The sequence below is a fragment of the Myripristis murdjan genome, chromosome 16, assembly GCF_902150065.1.
Source record: "Myripristis murdjan chromosome 16, fMyrMur1.1, whole genome shotgun sequence".
Lineage (NCBI taxonomy): Eukaryota > Metazoa > Chordata > Actinopteri > Holocentriformes > Holocentridae > Myripristis > Myripristis murdjan.
The window spans coordinates 20,695,784-20,714,086 of NC_043995.1; the positions used below are offsets into that span (position 1 = coordinate 20,695,784).

The 18,303-nt window shown below is 43.7% G+C and overlaps 1 protein-coding gene across 1 annotated transcript; it reads left to right on the forward strand.

Annotated features, from left to right (window-relative positions):
• The first annotated feature begins 255 nt into the window (after nt 1-255).
• On the forward strand, nt 256-17,434 carry cacng8b (calcium channel, voltage-dependent, gamma subunit 8b). Its single transcript, XM_030073266.1, has 6 exons — nt 256-604; nt 7,397-7,684; nt 8,938-9,162; nt 12,588-12,671; nt 13,628-13,768; nt 14,723-17,434. Exons 3-6 carry the CDS (start codon nt 8,940-8,942, stop codon nt 15,523-15,525), a joined length of 1,251 nt encoding a protein of 416 aa, XP_029929126.1. The 5' UTR covers nt 256-604; nt 7,397-7,684; nt 8,938-8,939; the 3' UTR covers nt 15,526-17,434.
• The last annotated feature ends 869 nt before the right edge of the window (nt 17,435-18,303 follow it).

Consider the following 18,303-nt stretch of genomic DNA (forward strand, 5'->3'; position numbering starts at 1 on the left):
AATAAGCACAACCAGACAAATTCCCTCAATGAGAGAAAGGGAGCGAGGGAGGGGTGGGGGGTTAAACCTCTGCAGGGGAGCCGTGTTAAAGCGCAACATACACAGTTCAGCCTATTTTGATTGTGATATTATCCATCAGTCCCATCGCTGAGGAGTTTGGTGGGATGCGACAAGTTGCTTGCGTCGGGCTCAGTAGTGTGGGAGAAAAGGATCGAGGAGCAGACAGAGCAAACGAGCGCTCGCCCAACCGGATGGGAGGGGGAGACGCATTCTCACCGAGTACACACACAAGCATCGGCCACATCCACTGTAGACAAATCCGTGTTCAGTGACGTGTTTTGTATTAGCCCTTTTTTCATATCTGTTAAGCCTTTTCATCACGGGGCTGAACTACATTTAACGAAGATTTACAAAATTCCAGCCTGATGCACGTTTCTTATTTTTGCCATTTCTAATCACTCCCGCCTATTTCTTGTTTCTTTTTTTTTTCTCTCGATAGACCCGTTATTTAGCCTATCTACCGTCCACCCCCTCTCTCTTTTCCTCCTCATCTTTTCTTCTTGGGAGTGCGACGCGCTACGAATCTGAAATAATAAGCCTGCAGGTAAGAGCTCTTTACAAGATTTGTCTAATGCCTTGTGTTACACTGTGTCACAGTTGTTTTGGACACTGGATAGTGGATTACGATTTCTTCAGTGTAATTTACTCGCCACATTGATTTGTTTCACGTTGTCCGCAACTTAGCCCACTGACACTGACTGTGTTGACTACGGAATTTTGGAAGAAGAAGAAGAAATAAATAAATAAATGATGCTCGTACACTTCTTAGCTCGTTAATTAAACGTTGAATGTCAATTTTCCCACCTATTTGTGCGGGCCTATAATTAGCGACGGTAATGTCCATTATGCAAATGAAATCCCTTATAATAGCTCGTTTGAGCCCCTGCCTGCATCAGCACCGCAGGTGTGGGACTAAAATATCTATCGTAGTTGGTGAGATAGCCAGCTAGTTATCAGAGAACCGGGAGTTATTTCATCATGTGTCTTAATGTGTGTTTTTTTTGTCCCAGTCCACTGAGTTTCTCGCATGCCCTGAGCCGGTCGCTTGATGCTAGGCGTCCATTTTCCGCCGTGTAGCCTATGCAGGCAGGGTGATGTGTGTAGCCTACTCTATTAATGAATGCACTGCAGTCCGCATCGCTATATTTCAGCTTTGCACGCTCTCAGCCCTGTCGAAATCCCATGTAGCATTGAGTTCGCATGTGTCTAGTCACCAGTGTGCAGAGCATCAGCTGCCTTCTCGTGGCATGCCTTACAGTGCAGGGCCAGCATCTTAGCTTCATGTTGGACTTGGACCACATCATGTTACCTGATTGTTTTTGTGAGAGACCCATTTGCTCTCAGCCCCTCTGTCTCCTCTTCCCTGGCCAACCTGTGCTCTGTGTTCTCACAGATCTAGAGGCAACATCACCAAACATCTGGCACCCTTTCAATCATTCATTTTTCACCACAGCTTGGATCACATCTGGGCTAAGAGATGGAATACAGTGCTGGAAAGGAATTGCTATATGAGTGTGCACTGCACCATCCACGACTTATTGTATGATTATTAGATGTGACATAACCTAATATGTCAGTCCTCGCCATAAGTGATCACTTGCTGGTCTGGTGGACAGTAGCACATGCCTCTCCCGGCTGAGCTGAGCTCTTGATTTAGGGGCTGTGTCTCTTGGGTTAGAGCATTAGCTTTTTTTTCTACAAAGCCAACACAAGCAGCCATCAGTGCCCTGTTTTGGTCCTCAGGTTTTAAGACAGATCAGACTTGATACTGCCTTGATGTGGGCAATATCATGCAGACAAAGCTGAGTCTTTTGACTAAAGAGCACTGAAAATAACTACTCACTTATTAGAAAAGCGCTTTTGTCACAGCTTATGCAGTGGGTGTTGATAGCTACATAAATAGTCATTTTGTGTATATCTGAAAGCAATTATGTGTAATTATTGGTAATTAAAAATTATGGATGGAATCTTAGTTGCACAAGGCAGGGACTCTATAATAATTAAGCAGATGCATCTAGCTACATGTGCAGTTCATAGAAATCAATGATGTGTCTCCATAGTTTAGTGTAAGATTATGACCAATGACAGGATGAATTTCTACAGTGACAATACAAATTATAAGCTACATGCTTCCACATGACCTTAAATGGCACTATAGATGACTGTGTTCAGCAATACATTTCCCAGATGAGGAAGAGAAAGTGTAATTGTTCCTGACATAGGTTAATAAGAGACCCTGCTGCCATCATATCTCTATCACCCATCAGTGATCAGTGAATCCCTTGCCGAGGTGTGGTGGGCCTCACCGTCTGTTTGGCACGCCCCCTCAGTCCTTCTGCCTCCCATGTGGTAACATGTCTGTGTGTGCTGTGTGTGTGTGTGTGTGGCCTTGATTGTTTTCTCTGTGGATTTTGGATTACTTTCAAAATGCCTCAGCCAACTCTAAGATCTGCTGTTTACACTGTAAGGTGATTCATTGCAGTCAATACTGGTGTGTGTAGCCCACACAGACTCTAGTTGTTGTCTAGCTGTGGCCAAACCATAATCAGCTAATGCACGAATGACCCAGAACAATCGCAAGGAATATCTGTGACTTTTGAACATTTCCGCTTGTTTTACATTTTGATTCCATTCCTTTTGTCTTGTTATTTCACTCTAATTTCAGTGTTGGTTGGGTGGTCAGGTACGTCACTCTCTCACTCACTCTCTTCCTCTCTCTCTTTCTCTTTCTTGCTCCCTGTGAGGAGAATCAGTTCTGCAATGATCATCACATCTGTCATGTAGCAATTGTTCAGTGGATCAATGCCTTTGTTGCATTGTTGTCTCTTGTGATGGTCCAAAGCCTCGCAATCTTCCTTTCTCTCTGAAGACGGGCTCAGGAGGAAACCCAGCACTGCGTGAGAGCCACAGCGAATTCCTTGCATGTTAAAAATAAGAGCTGGAATTATCACAGGGTCCCATCACAAATTTAAAGGACCAAACAGTTGTGACCAAAATACCACCGTTCATTTGCATAGCTGTTAATCTCCGTCCTCTGAATACATCTCTGCCGCCCCGTTGCCCCTCAAAAACTGCCTGTACATTTTCTCTACATGATAGTTAAAATGATTCTGATCCTGGTGCCTAAATATCAAATGCAGCCAATAAATATAGGAATTAAAAAATGCTGATTGTGCTGATTCAGTGTAGAGCATTATTTATCTCAAAACTTTTATCCAAAGCTTTCTAGTTGACTCCTATCTTGATTGCCTTGACCCGTGCATCAATTAACCTGCAGCTTTGGTGTTTTGAGTGCTTTGCGTCAGTCAGCTGAGCCTTTGTTGGGGGCAGGGTTAAGTGCCTGGGTTTAAACCATATTGTGTTCATGATATATGCCAACCTGTCTGTGTAGAGGCGTGGAGCGTAAACACACAACAGACACAGCATCAGCAACAGTCTGAGAGGCAAGCATGTTCACTGGGCTGGAGGCGCACAACAAGAGGCCTGTGAACAAAGGCCACTGATCACAAAAGGGAGTGTATATGCTCTCTCTCTCTCTCTCTCTCTCTCTCTCTCTCTCTCTCTCTCTCTCTCTCTCTCTCTCTCTCTCTCTCCCTCTCTCTGTGTGTGTCTAGGTGTGGGTGTGTTTTTGTGTGTAGGCCTCGGCCGTGTATATTAAAACAGTAAAGTTACCAGACAGAACTTCAGCAGTGTGTTTTATCCTTTTTCCTTGGATCTCTGTGAACAAGTCCATCAGCACAGCTCCATCCTGAGCTCTGCGGCTCAAATTGGAGTAAGTTGCATCTGGTCCAGCAAACTGCCTCTTACAACATACACCAAATGAGCTGGGCGTATTGGTTTAAAAAAGTTAACCTATGAGTGAACGATGACGAGAATCATGGCGATGAGATAGACCAATACTATGTGTTTCTCCAGAATTAAGACTGAACTTCTACAATAACTGCATTTTCTTAGATTTGCAAGGTTAAACTCTGGACTGGGCGGAAGCAAAAGTGCATTCAAGGTAAAGTAGGCTTTCATCAGTCATACATCAGGATAAATTCCTGACATTGGGCATATTTCTGCATTAAAAACATTAATTCTATAAAAAAAAAATATATAGTTTATTTTTCCCTTAATCTTACATTAGCACTACGGTCAGAGACTACCTTTCTCTGTGAGCTTGTGTGTGCATGTGCACGCATTCACATGTGCATGCTTGCATGTGTGCGTGTGTTTGAGCATATGTTCATGGTTCATAGGCGTCAGGTCATCCAGAGACACTTTATTTTGGGAGCCTCTTAGACCAAGGTGTTACTGTCACTAGCTCCCCGGGCCGTTCTGCTCAGACTGGCATGGGCTCGGTCACATGGACTCTGGGGATCTTGGTGGACTGTTTGTGTTGGGTAAACGTGGATTGGCGCTTCGCTGTGAAGTGTCTTGATGACCTATTTTATGATTTTATTCTGTCATCATTTTGACAACTGTGGGGATTTGCGTTTGCATATGCACTTGCACGCCAGGGGTTTGTTTTGCATGTCGATGTCTTTGTGTGCACCTGTGTGTGTATTTGTTTGTGCTTGCATGCTTGCATGGGAGTTTGTGAGAGAGAGAGTGTAAGCATTTGTGCATATGAGTGTGTGTGTGTATGTGTGTGTGTGTATGTGTGTGGCAGCTGTGTAAACTCAGCATTGTGCTCAGGTGTGTAGCTTTATCTCTCATAATTAAGACGAGAAATTACCTCAGCTATGTAATGTTTCTGCACTGAACATTCAGGTATGTCGTCTATTGTTGGTTGCTGACATGAAATACCCCGAATTGAAAATAGTGCTTTTATTTTTAGAACTGTCATCATAAGCAGGCCCACTGATCAAGCAATAAGTAGTAGCGCATGTCATTTTCACTCACTACAATCCTGACGTTTGTTTATTTGGAGGCCAGACATGTTCCCTCTCACGGACATGCAAGAAAAACATCAGTGTATGCAAAAATCTGTTGTTGCTCTCGGATGGATTCATGTATGGTGTATTTATGCTGAAAATACTCCCATATGCCCACACAGGGCTATTGCTTTTCACGTGTGTGGAAAAAGTTATTAAAGATGTCATCATTTATTCAGCAAGCAGTTTGGTAGTTGATTTATGCAATGAATAGCTAATGGAGCAGCTGCTACGAAATCCAAATCTCCTGTGTGATTTATGGCTGCATCATTGGAGCAGCAAATCATTGGCTGCGTTTATGTTGCATATGAGCTAAGGTATTCTGTAGTGACGGAAATGAGTCATGCTGCTAGGTCTGGATGCATCTGAAGCCATCTGACATGTGAGGGCCTGGTCCCACAACAGGCGCTGTAGCTTACACAGCCAGTTCATCCTACAGAAGCTAATTGGCCTCTGGCTAGCCCAGAGTCCTCCTGAGCGTCGCAAACATAAAAGCGTCACTATAAGGATAAGTTACCTTCGGGACGCTCAGCATTACGGGCTTTTCTCTGACAGGCAAACTTCTAATTACATTGTTCAAATCCATCTGCATTTCAAATCAGAAATGACCTCAAAATCTCTCACCCAGTCATGCCAAAACTGTTGCCATTAATCAAATTCATTTAGTTAAGTTCTCGCAGTTTCTTTTTTTTTCTTCTCACCCTCTTGTTCTTTCACGCTCTCCTGCTCACATTCCCCTCTTTCTTAATTATTGGAGGAAAATAGAAATTATAGATAATTAAATGACAATTATGATCCCACACACAGGGGAGTTTGAGCTGAGGGGAATAACTCAGTAGGTTATTGTTAAGGTCATTCATTAAATACTGGAGTCAAAGAGCCAGCATACACACACACACATGCACACACACATACACACGCATGCACACTCGTTAGATATGGAGTTTTTTGGCTGTGGAAATAGCATAATCCTTTCCAGAGATGTAACTTCCTCTAGGGAAGGCAGTATGTTGATAGGGTGGGAAGGTCATACTATACACACATAGACACACACACACACACAGACACACATACACGCATGCACAGGCGCATTCACATGCTTGCTTGCACAAATGTACCCATAACGTATACATAAACCACATTGCGGTGTTGTCATTTGACAGTTTACATAATAAAGAGCCTGAATGCAGAGATATGAGGCTAACTGTCTAACTGAGGAGAGCTGAGGGGAACATTACTGGGATTCAATAAGATTGGACTAGACCCATCCTCAGATGCATTGGAGAGGAAATCTGCACACACATAGAAACATGGACACACACAAAAACACACTCACTCTCTCTCTTTCTCTCTCTCTCTTTTTCTCTCTCTCTCTCTCCCTCTCTTCATCCTCCATCTCTCCCTCTAAGGCAGCTCTGTTTTGGGTCTCACAATGCAAACAGGATGTAACCTATTTTGATCACGGTGCCATATTGCATCATCAAATATTAACAGACCTAGACCGCATTGCATTATGTCTGCTAAATTATGTTTGTAAAATGATGTGTTTTACTTTACCAATCCTCTCTCTGTGTCATCTATTGAGTGAGAAACACTGGCACAGAGGTTACTTCTCAATCTCTCCTCTGATGGTGTGTCATCCCTATTCATGTGTATTTGCGATCGTCTCTGTGTGTGTGTGTGTGTGTGTGTGTGTGTGTGTGTTTGTGTCTCTGGGAGCATCTGTGTCGCAGTGGTCACACACATATCTATTGATAGAGCATTAGCGCACTGGTCTGTCGCTCTGTGTCTTTCAGAGTCAACATTGACGGCAGTGACTTGAAATATTCCCCCTTTTTCTGTCCCTTTTCCTATCTCTGTTAGCTGCTCTCTCTCTCTCCCTCTCTCTCTCTCTCTCTCTCTCTCTCTCTCTCCCTCTCTCTCCCTCTATCTCTCTCGCCTGCCCCTCTCTCTTTCCCCCCTCGCTCTATGCTGATCCAGACTTTGGAATTCAATGTTGCTATGGTAACAATGCCGGGTTGGTCCTCGCTGCCTCCCCCTCTTGCTCCTCTTATTCAGACTAGATGCAGTGCAACTCGCTCTGGAGTCATTCTGTTTTTAGTCTTTAATTCTGTCACTACTATAATTACTCTACTCTGTTTTAGCGCTGTAGTCGTGTGTTGCTGCAAGGTTAAAATGCAGCACCTGCAACATACAGTGTTCGACGGAGATTAAACTTTTAATTACACTGTTTGATCTCTTCGGGATGAGCCATTTTGAATATATGGCTTTGATATTTTACCGTGTTCACACATACCGTCTGCAAATGTGTGGTCTGACCTACTGATTTCTAAACCAAAGCATTGCCGTTCAAAAATACATGCACGGAAATTGAGTGAAGTACTAATTGTCCCCGTCTTTCTTTTACTCTGTTGTAGCGACCATGTCCTCTCGGGTGCAGGCTCTCTGCTAACACAGGACGGAGAGAGAGGCCGCCGTCCAAACCACAACCTCCACCACCACAGCTTTCCAGTGAGAGACAGAGAGAGTGAGAGAGAAAGAGACAGAGGCAAAAAAAAAAAGTGAGGACGAGTGCAAGAAGGAGAGGGGGGAGAGAGTGAAAACAGTCGATGGATGCTGTCCGGATTGAGGGGACAGCACATTCTTCACTAACGAGGAAAAGAAAGATTTCAAAATTGAGTCGAAGGATAGAAACTCGCCGTCAGGTAAGTCTGAACTGAAGCATGAGCATCACACCTTGCGCTGGCTGTGCTGTGGAAACGGGGAGAGCTCTGCTGCTGCATCTTCTGTCAGTGTCAGCGGTGTCAGTGTGAAGGGGAAACCTCGTGTTGAAAGCGGGAGGGAACATGAAGTTTACTGTGGCATCTGTATTCTGCTGAAGAAACTTTGTAGTAACGCAAACGCAAATGGGTAGATGTGATGAGCTGCGACTGAGTGTGTGTGTGTGTGTGCCTCTTTGTGTGCATGTTGGTGCATCTGTGTTAAAAGTTACTTTTCAGCTATGGATGGGTGATATGTCTATAATAACTATTTTGTGATAGGACACTAGATCTCATCTTGGATTTTTGATATTGCAATAAGCTTTCCTGGTTTTAAAGGCTGTATTACGGTACATGGATGTATTTTTCAAAACGTATTAGACTGTTGTAGCTGTGTTATTCCACATTCCACATTATTTTCTCATTACTAATGTTTATCAAAAATCTCTTTTGTGTAAATACCTTAAGAAAGCACAATATCGATGTTTGATTTTGTTCATATCGCCCAGCCCTCCATGTGGCTGCCCATTATCCTCCTAATAAGGATATAACAGGTGCAAGGTGATCTTATGTTAAATTTGTTATTAAAGACTACCTTTCCTGTGTGTGTGCGTGTGTATGTGCGTAAGTGTGGTCAGGGTGTATTTGTGCATTCAGCTCCAGCCCTACTGTTTCTGAGGGGGAGAAAGGTGTCAGGGTCATGAATATGGAGTAGAATGAGATTGGGAGGGTGTGTGATCTGTTGTGTTCCACATCAGTTCAGTCTTGTTAAGCGAAGTCAGCAGAGTCATGCAACTCTCCTCCAAGGACACATCGTAGATCCTCGTATGCACCTCCTCCATCACCTGCCCTCTCCTCCTCCTCCTCAGTCTCATCTTTCTCTCTGTCCCTATTCATCTGTACTTTCATCCCTTCTTGCCCCTCATCATCTTTCCCACATTTGGCTTGTCGCTTTTTCAATATTGCACTTATCTGTGCCCATGAATTCACCTCTTCGCCTCTATCTCTCGCTTGTTCTCCCCAAACTCCACAATGAACGCTTGTTTCCCTTCCCTTTTCTCTTTCTCTATACTTTCCTTTGTCTCTGCTTCCTCTCTCCTTTGCACTTTTTGTCCTCACCTTTTTTGCTCTCCTTCCCCTGTTACTTCTCCCTCCTTCCCCTGCTCCTACTCCTCTTCCACCTATCTTTATTTCTTCAGGCATGGTGTGTGAGAAGGGGATCCAGATCCTCCTCACCACCGTGGGGGCATTCGCTGCCTTCGGCCTGATGACGGTGGCGATAGGGACGGACTACTGGCTGTACTCCCGTGCCCTCATCTGCAACAGCACAGCCAACGTCTCCCAAGACGACCCCCATAACAAGGACAAGAAGGACCCTGGGGCGCTCACCCACTCTGGCCTCTGGAGGATATGCTGTTTGGAAGGTAGGGAAGCAATCTTGGGAGACATTTTGGGTCTATGGGTGGGGATTTAGAGGCACTGGGACGCATGCAGGAGCACAGTTGCATTGGTTTAGGGGGCTGTAACTTAAATGAACTGGGAATGTTGATATAGGCCAGTATGGTTACGGTTTTCTTTCTAACTGTAGCTCCAGTTTAGCTCCAGCAAATCTAGTCAGACTAGATTATGCTTGGGATTTGAGGTTGAGCGAGAGGAATGAACCGGAGTGAACCGGAGCTTCTTTGTGCCTGAATGACCCCAACAGTTAGAAGTGTTTTTTTCTGTAGTCATGTTTGTCATGTGTGAAGTAGGAGAGAATGGATGGTAGTTGTTTCCATTTCGCCCTGTGGAATAATTCAGATGGAGCTGCGAGGGTTTTGGGTTAGTGTGACTTGAAGTGTTGCTCAGAGTGGGGTGAGGGGAAGTCGGAAACAGCTGGGCCCTTTGTCTGCTGCTGTGTGCAGAGCAGATGGATTTAGTGATGTACTGTCCACAGCTCATCAGAAACCAGAGGTGGGCACTGTCATCATTTTCTGCACACTGTGATACAGAGATTACAGAGTTTTCACTTTGTTGTCACTGCCGCTCCTTGGCTGGCTGCCTTCTCCATACTAATAAGACCGTACCAGTGATTTTGCATGTTAAGTCTAGTGTATTCAAAGTGTATATTCATCATGTTTCCGGTGATTTTTTCCCAAAGCAAGCAGTGGTATTTAAGAACTCTGATATTATTTTTCGTAGCTTTTATCCAGCCACAAGTTTCAGTATTCCATTGCCGTAAAAAAAAGTCGTTCACATTAGTTCTCCTAAAAGCAGCAGCATTGTTGTGTTTTGATGACTTAAAATTGGGCGGAGTGAAACGGTCTCTCTACTGAAACATAATCGCCAGGGATGTATTTACTTTACACAGCCAATTATCAATTCTGTGGTTGATGAATGGTTGTGATAGAGTTAACCACAGAAGCAAAAGATTACAAGGTGGGTGTTTTGATTATATGTTGTGATTTGCAAAATGGTTTGTTGCAGTGTACGATGTGGGTAAATTGTAGTAAATGGGTCAAACATTCAGAATCACTGGCGTTGTCCTTTATGATGGATGCAACATAATTTTCACATATCACTTGGATTGAAAACATTTGGACTCTCTGTATCTCAAAGCTTTTAAGAATATTTCCTCAATCAACATTCTTTTTTTTAAATTAAATTGTGCTGAGTGGATCGTAATAATAACTCTACTATAATAGCTAGAACCCCACTACTGAAGTTAAGTAGCATTTGCCAAACAGCCTTTCACTTGACATTTGGTCATGATGTAGCTTCTTTTATAAAGATGCAGCAATGCTTGTAATAATAACAATCATTATTAACATCAATGCATCCACATTCCATTCATATTTGTTCAGTGGTTTTACGGTGACAAGCAAACGGTTTTGCATAATTGCAATATAATTACATGATACTCATGCATAACCCTCAGTCAAAATAATCCATTAATCACTGTCTTCGATTCAGACTGCAGTAATTTGATTCAAGTGCTGAAACAAAGGCCTGTGTTCACCCCGCCATCCCTCGACTTCGAATTCTACGTGGCAGAGGCCACGGAAACTGACAGTAGTCATCTCTCAATCTTCAGTTTGTCACTGCGACACAAGCCACTAATTCATTATACATTACACTGCCTGGCTGACACTCAACACTAAGGGCTGGAATCAGCTGAACAGGGAAGCAGCTTTGGCCAAGTGGGTGGTGTGAGCTAGCTATCTCTGCCTCTGGTCACATACAAACTGAGGTAGAGTTTTTCCTGTCGAGGTCGTGTGGTCAGAAAAACCTCCTGGCTCTCCTTATGAAGAATCCACAGCCAATCCTTGGCTTGGTCATTGTACAAAGCTAATTTGTCCTCATCTCTAAGCTTCCTAATAACAAAGCAGCCAATTAGAGATAAGCCCTAGCCCTTGCAGCACTGCTGCAGTACCCACCGCCCCCACCCCATCCACAGCCTCACATCCCCATCTTTCAGTTTCTCGACTCACTACCCCCTCGGTTTTACTCCTCCCAACATTATATTTCATCTTTCACTCTTTTCTCTCCTTCTCGTCCTCCATGTAGGGCCCTCCCTCTCACTCCGTCTTTGTGGTGCAGCAAAGCCGACAGTGTCTTGGCATGGCTTAGAGGTCAAGTATCCTTGATGTCTGTGGAGTATTCAGCCAAGACAGATGCTCAGTAGTCGTGCAGTGATGCAGTGAGGTGTAGGTGGAGTGGAAATGCAGGACATGTTAGCTCTAAAAGATTTATGCCTGCGGGTGGGTGGCACATATTGCTGTGGATAGAGTTTTCTCCTCCTCTATCTGTTCTGCAGGCAAAAGGTGGGGTCACAGTGAATTACCTGTCAGATGGCTATTTGGTTGCTTTTTGTTCATACTTAAAACAAATTTGTGGGCTTGGCACCGAGCAAAGCAGCTAATGGGACCAATTAGCAGAGTTCTACGTTTTGCAATGGGCTTCCTGATAGAACTGCAGTGGATTAGATGCAGCTTGGCATAATGTCTGTTAAGTCATCCAGAGAATAAATGATCAGTCCTCCAGCGAGCTTGTGCTCTTGGAAGTTGGAGGAAATCTTCCTAAAGCACAGGTTCCAGTGGAGTCATGTTTTAGGTCTCAATAAAATGTCTTCAGGAAATATGAGCATCCTGGGTTCTCTCACCTGAAACATGCACACAGTCTGAATTTAAGATGATCACGGTGGCCTCAGTGTTGCTCGGCTGATGAACCCTCCCCTTTGTACCTCCATCTCTTTCTTTACAGACCAACCTGTGGAAATATAAGAGCTGTGAGAAAGAGACCAGCTCACCCCACATCTGTCCGTCTCTCCCTCCGTCTGTGTGTCATCATTCCATCACTCCATCTTTCTCACAATCCATCCATCAGCACCAGTGGTGTGCTGTCATCATCGTGCGTGCGTCCCTCCGTTCCTCTGTCTGTCTGCAATAGAGATGCAAGACCCCGACGGGTAGTTATTTGTCTGCCTGTGTGCTGTGTGTCCACAAACTTACTTATTTACGTGTGTGTGTGTGCGTGTGTGTCTTCTCATGCATGTAACTAACTTGTGTTTCCCAGTAGTGCTGTAAATAACCTTTGTTAGCCTTTCCATTGTCATTGCCAGTAGCTGAAATTGATTTCAGGTCATTATTATAGCAGTTAAGGAGCAACATACACATATAACGTTAATGTAAAAAATGAATCATACACACTTTGGACTCAAAGAAAGATTTTTTTCTAACACGGATATGGCTGTGTTCCAGTGTCAGTCAGTTTGTCCCTGGGAGGATATTTGCAGTTTTTTTCTTCTTAAGGTTTCAAATATGACTGTTTGTCTTTTGTTTCTGTCTGTTTCTTCTCTTCTCCATCTCAGGGGTGAAGAGAGGAGTGTGTTCGCAGATCAACCACTTCCCAGAGGATGCAGACTTTGACCATGATGGGGCAGAGTATGTCCTACGTAAGTCAGTGCCAGCATTATCAAGCGTGTCTGGTGGGAGCGAGGGAAGCGCACACAGGGACGAAGAGAACAGAAGAGAATGGACTTGTGGAGCTGCTGTCCATTATTTTTTAGGCCTGATGTCTTTATTGCTCATTCCTCAAAAGATTGTCTGTGCGTGAATTAAACATGTGACTATGTGAATAGAAAGTCAGGGGAGATGGGTTGCCCTAGTTCACACTCAGTGCCCTGCAGTGATATCTTTCTGTCCTATGATATGGTACATGTGTGCCTGTGCATACATAAAGAAAAGCTGGTGTTCTGTTTACAATGTTGCTGAGGCATTTTGCTGGCATTTAGGTGGCATTTTCCCTCCCGTGGCCTAGTTGTCCTAGATGAGAGAGGAGTGAGTTGTGTGTGTGTGTATGTATGTGTGTGTGTGTGTGCGTGCATGTGCGTGCATGTGTGTGTATCTGTGTCTGTGTCTGTGCGTGCATGGTTGGCAGGCCTCCTGAAAGTATTGAAGGCCACACGGGAAGGGTTTGATTCAATCATGCGCCTGGCACTGAGTAATTAATTTCCTCACCAAGTGTTTGGTGTTTATTTTAATACCCCATCATCCTTTTCTTTGCGTCCATTATTTTGCTCTGTCCTCGTTGCACTGTCCAAACCTTGGTTAAGTAGCATTCTAAATAACTGTTAATGTTTATTTTAATCTGCTTGGAGTGCTGCACCAAATGGGATGGGTTTACTATACTATACTATACTATACTATACTATACTATGAGTGCCTGTGGCATTCGTAGTATTGTTCTGTGCAGTATACCCCACCCACTTGGTACTCCAAGTTGGCTAAAACAAATACCAACAATTATTCACTGATAAATTTTCACCCACTTCGACTCATTTTCTTGCATACTCCTTCTTTTCCCTAATGCTTGTTGTTTAACATTACTGTCTCCTCTGTGTGTGTGTAGGGGTAGTCAGGGCTTCCAACATCTTCCCTATCCTCAGTGCCATCCTGCTGCTGATGGGAGGAATGTGCATTGCTGCTAGTCGTTTCTATAAGAGCAAGAGGAACATCATCCTGGGGGCAGGAATTCTCTTTGTGGCTGCAGGTAACCAGCGAAATCCGCTATGTCTGTGTGTGCGTGTGTGTGTGTGTGTGTGTGTTTACAAGTAGTGGTCTGGACAGCATTAAGTGTTATAGCCTTGTAGCGTGAGTGGACAGTTTTTACTCATTGTTTGTCAGTCTTTGTGTTTACACTAAGCTCTCAGTGTTGGGTGGGCTGGTCCAATTTGTAAGCCTTTTATCACCTTGTTATCTCATGAAGAGTTCTCCTTATTAGGAACCTGTTATGTAACAGGTTACATGAATTTAGACAATCTAACAAGAAAATGTCAGATGACTAGTGCAGCACTGCTTTGATGGTTCCAGGGTAATCAGTCTTGTCTTAACATAATGAAAAGTTGGTTAATGTACAGCTAGCGAATGGTCAGTTAGGTAACTTCTGGAGGGATGACGAGCCGCTATGACAAGCAAGTTACATTAGCATATAGTATGACTAAAAAAAAAAAAAAAAATCAAAATTTCAGGCTGTGAAGGGAAAACTGGACTCTACCAACATAACTCAGTACCCTTCTGATTAATTTAAATAAAAACAGAAAATTTCAGGTCTCCCGTATTTACATTTAATAAACTTTCATTCCAAACAAACCTTTAAGCTGCCATTAAAATAACTGTAAGGTTTCTTGGCTTGCCACACAGTCTCAGGATATCCTACACAGCAAAGAAACCACTTGATGATTCCTTAAAAAATTTCACAAATTGAGAAACTTGCCTGGTATGTGTCCTATGCTTCCTTCTCTAATGAGACAATCCGAGGCACAATATTTCTTAAAATTGTTACCTAACTAAAAAGTTGCCTTACAAATGAGACAGACCCTAACTCCTTTACCTTCATCCCTTTGCCTGTTTTCTTTATTGAGTGTCCTATAAATTGTCATGTAAATCTCACCAATGTGTAATTTGCGTAGACAACTGTATATACTGTATGTCTGTGTTCTCTCAGGTCTGAGTAACATCATTGGTGTGATTGTGTACATCTCGGCTGCACTGGGGGACATCTCTCCTAAGAAGGACGAGGATAAGAAGTGGCAGTACTCCTACGGCTGGTCCTTTTACTTTGGAGGCCTGTCCTTCATCATGGCCGAGATGGTGGGGGTTCTGGCTGTCAACATCTACATCGAGAAGAACAAGGAGCTGCGCTGCCGCTCACGCACCGACATTTTCAAGAGCACCACGCACGCCATGCTCCGCCTGCCCAGCTACCGCTTCCGCCGCCGGTCCCGCTCCTCATCCCGCTCCACCGACCCCTCCCGCTCCCGAGACCCCTCGCCTGTAGGGGGTGGTGGGGGCAAGAACTTCGGCCTGCCCCCCTCAGCGCTCCTCTCCCAGGGCCCCATCTCAGTGTCCACGCTGCCTAACCCACACTCTCGCTCCCACACAGCCCTGGCTGGAGGCGACATCTCCCTCTACACTCTGTCCCGCGACCCCAAACTGGGGGGTTTGCCGCCCATGTACGGAACGGTGGACCGGGCCACACTCTACCAACTCCACAACTGCTTCCCCAAAGATGGGGGCGGAGGGGGAGGGGGAGTGATGATGAGCGGTACACTGCCCTCGCTCAAGTCCCACAACCCTTCAAATTCTTCCAACTCCAACGCGCCGATGCCCAACTCGGTGGGCTCTGGCCCTCCGCCCTTCTCCTCCTCCACAGTAGACAGGGAGCGAGGGATGGGGACTCTGGACAGGCTGAAGGGAGATAGAGAGAGCAACTCTAATACCCTCAATAGGAAGACAACGCCTGTGTAGAGAGAGGGGATGAGAGAGGGAGATGAGGAGGAAGGGAGAGAGAGGGGATGGGTAGCAGCACGAGAGGGAGAACAGGGTGGAGAGAGGAGCACCGAGGTTTATGGTGCATCAGGGTCAGGACAGGATAGAAAGACAGACAGACAGTCGAAATGCTATATCTCTCCCTTCATGTTCACTGTTATAAATAGTCTACTCAATCTCACTGAGAACAAAAAGAAGATGAGTAATAACAGAGTGATAATAACAACAACAATGAACTTTCACAATAAAACTATTTTGATATTTTAATGCGCTAGAAATGATTTATTTTGTTAATGATCAAACGCAATTAACCTTGGGCTATTATGAAAATGTTCCACGTATTTTTTGTGCAATATTACTGCTAATTTAACCAGATAATCATTAATGTAAATTGTTGTTGTGATTATTCTTAGCGTTATTACAAGCTAGCTCTGTTTGCAACACTATAGTTTGGAATGAAAATTTAATTTTCATGATTTTTCACTCTGATTTTAGATCTTGACGACTTTTACTGTGAATCTCTTCCATGCAGAGCCGCTGGAACTGCCAGTGAGCTGTGTAACTGTGTCAAAGTGTCAAGCATGAGTGTGCACAAAATGTGGGAGAATGAGAGGCTGTATATTATTATATTTTTGTCTCCCTAATGAATAATTTAACATTTGATTTTTTAACCGTTTATAACATGAAGTCAGATGTGAATACTGTACATTGTCTTCCAATATTGGTACAGAATGAAATGCAACAATAATGTGAGTGGCTGAGACAACTGACCAACTTCATTGTTACTATGAGTCTGAATTTTCTATGGGCCTCTGTTAGTCTTATTTCCATTCTAATCAGTGTTAACAGTAGTCCTAGTAGCTGTAGTTGTGTTGAAGATGTTTGTTCTTGGGCATTAACAGAAACCTCTGTCTGGAGGATGCAGAGAAAAGAGACATAGAAATACATTTGTACAGAATCAGGTAAAGATTGCTGCCTGAGCAGAAAAACAAACAAACAAACAAAAAAAAAAACTTTCTCATCTTTTCTATGGAGAGTCCCAAAGTGAGTTCTTCAGACATGCAACTCATCATTTTCACAGGCATTGGCAAAAAAAAAAAAAAAAAAAAAAAAAAAAAAAATACACAATATATATAAGTGGGGTAAGAGGGTTTGAAAAAAAAAAAAGGATACATGTACATTGTAATTTACACATACCTATATTTGTAAAGCCTATAGATACTTAATTCGGGACCACTGTTCAAACTGGGTATGCATTTTGGGCAAGGAGGGTTTGGCTGAAGTCTTTTTTTTTTTCTTCTGTTTGGTACAGACTGCCCCTCTCCGACTCCTGTGGGATGGTTCCTCAACCCATCCCGCCTGTCCCCACTCGGGCCCACCTCTGCCTATATTTGGTCACATGATTAGCGTTCCCCCTACTTTGTCATACGATCAATAACAGAATCACCACAGAGATGACTCCTAACCTCCCCAAAGATTCTTCTCACTGTGCTTCCCCTGTGGCCGCTGACTCTTTGAATTTGAACTTTAACCTGTTAAGCTTATGTTGATGAGAATGTACACACAAGTAGACACTCCGCCCCTCTCCTGCACTGATCCAAGTGACTGCAGATCCGGGTCAAACCATGGACACCCTACGACGTTATATGATGAAGAAACAAAACAACCAGACGCTTCCAGATTCTATACATTTTCATTTATTTGATTTCATTTGAGAAAAAGAATAATGTGATAAAACTGCGCACAGATAGCATTTATGTGGGCAATATGAATAGTATGTAGTTGAGAATAGATATATCTAGACAAATGATTATGGTTTATCTAAATGTGTGATAAACTCAAACACTGTATTGCACGAAGTTTATAAAAAAAAAAAAACAATAACAGACATATTCACAGACTGCTGTCTTTTGTTTCTTTTTTGCTGAAAAGCCGCCTGGGTCTCTTTTGAGGTACACAAACACTGGGCATATATATTTTTTTAAGGGATGTGATAGCGCTGCTTGTGATGTCAATATCAGTGTGTCTTGCCAACTACTCACATACACATGGTTCTCCATCAGTGAGAAAACATTGCTCTAGTGGTCACTCAAGGTCTATTGCATCATCTCTGGCATGCCTTGATCGTGGCGCCTGATCTTCACTATCTGACCTGCTTCCAATAATACTTGCAAATATATGGGTGGTGCCAGATGGGTGGTGTTTGCCAAACAGGGACCAAATCACACGGGAAGTATTTGAAAGTCAATGTAGTATACTTTTCTGTTACTGATAACTCATCCAACACCATTAGCATTCTCCTGATGCGCCCATCTGGTACCTCCTGCAGGTTTCTGCAACAAAAACTTTCAGATATTGTTTGACCGCGGTCTGGTCTTTGTTCCCTCAGCCCATTAGGCAGAACTGCCTCCTGACCTCAGGCAGGGGGCAAGAGAGGCCGCAGATGGATGGTCACTGGCAGGATAGTGTGAAAGGAGGAGTCATTTCAGGCCATGTGCCCACCAAGCTGGGTAAATTTTGAAAAGGCTTTTTTGGTGTTCCAGCCACACTACACCACACTTTGCTTTTCAGAGGTATTTTCCCAGAGCCTGCCATCCACTCTGAAACACCCAAAATGCTTTAGCCTGTGCAGTCCCATGACTTTTGCATACTACACTATGGCCTTGATCACATGATAGTCCTGCATCAGTGTTTTCAAAAATTTCTGTTTTCCCCCTCTACACTACAACACCTGACTAGTGTTTTCAAATTCAAACA

Excerpts from the sequence above, each read along its gene's own strand:
- cacng8b (XM_030073266.1), top strand. The coding sequence starts at position 8,940 with ATGGTGTGTGAGAAGGGGATCCAGATCCTCCTCACCACCGTGGGGGCA. Across the intron at positions 12,672-13,627 it reads TGGGGCAGAGTATGTCCTAC|GGGTAGTCAGGGCTTCCAAC; the intron begins GTAAGTCAGTGC and ends GTGTGTGTGTAG. Across the intron at positions 13,769-14,722 it reads AATTCTCTTTGTGGCTGCAG|GTCTGAGTAACATCATTGGT; the intron begins GTAACCAGCGAA and ends GTGTTCTCTCAG.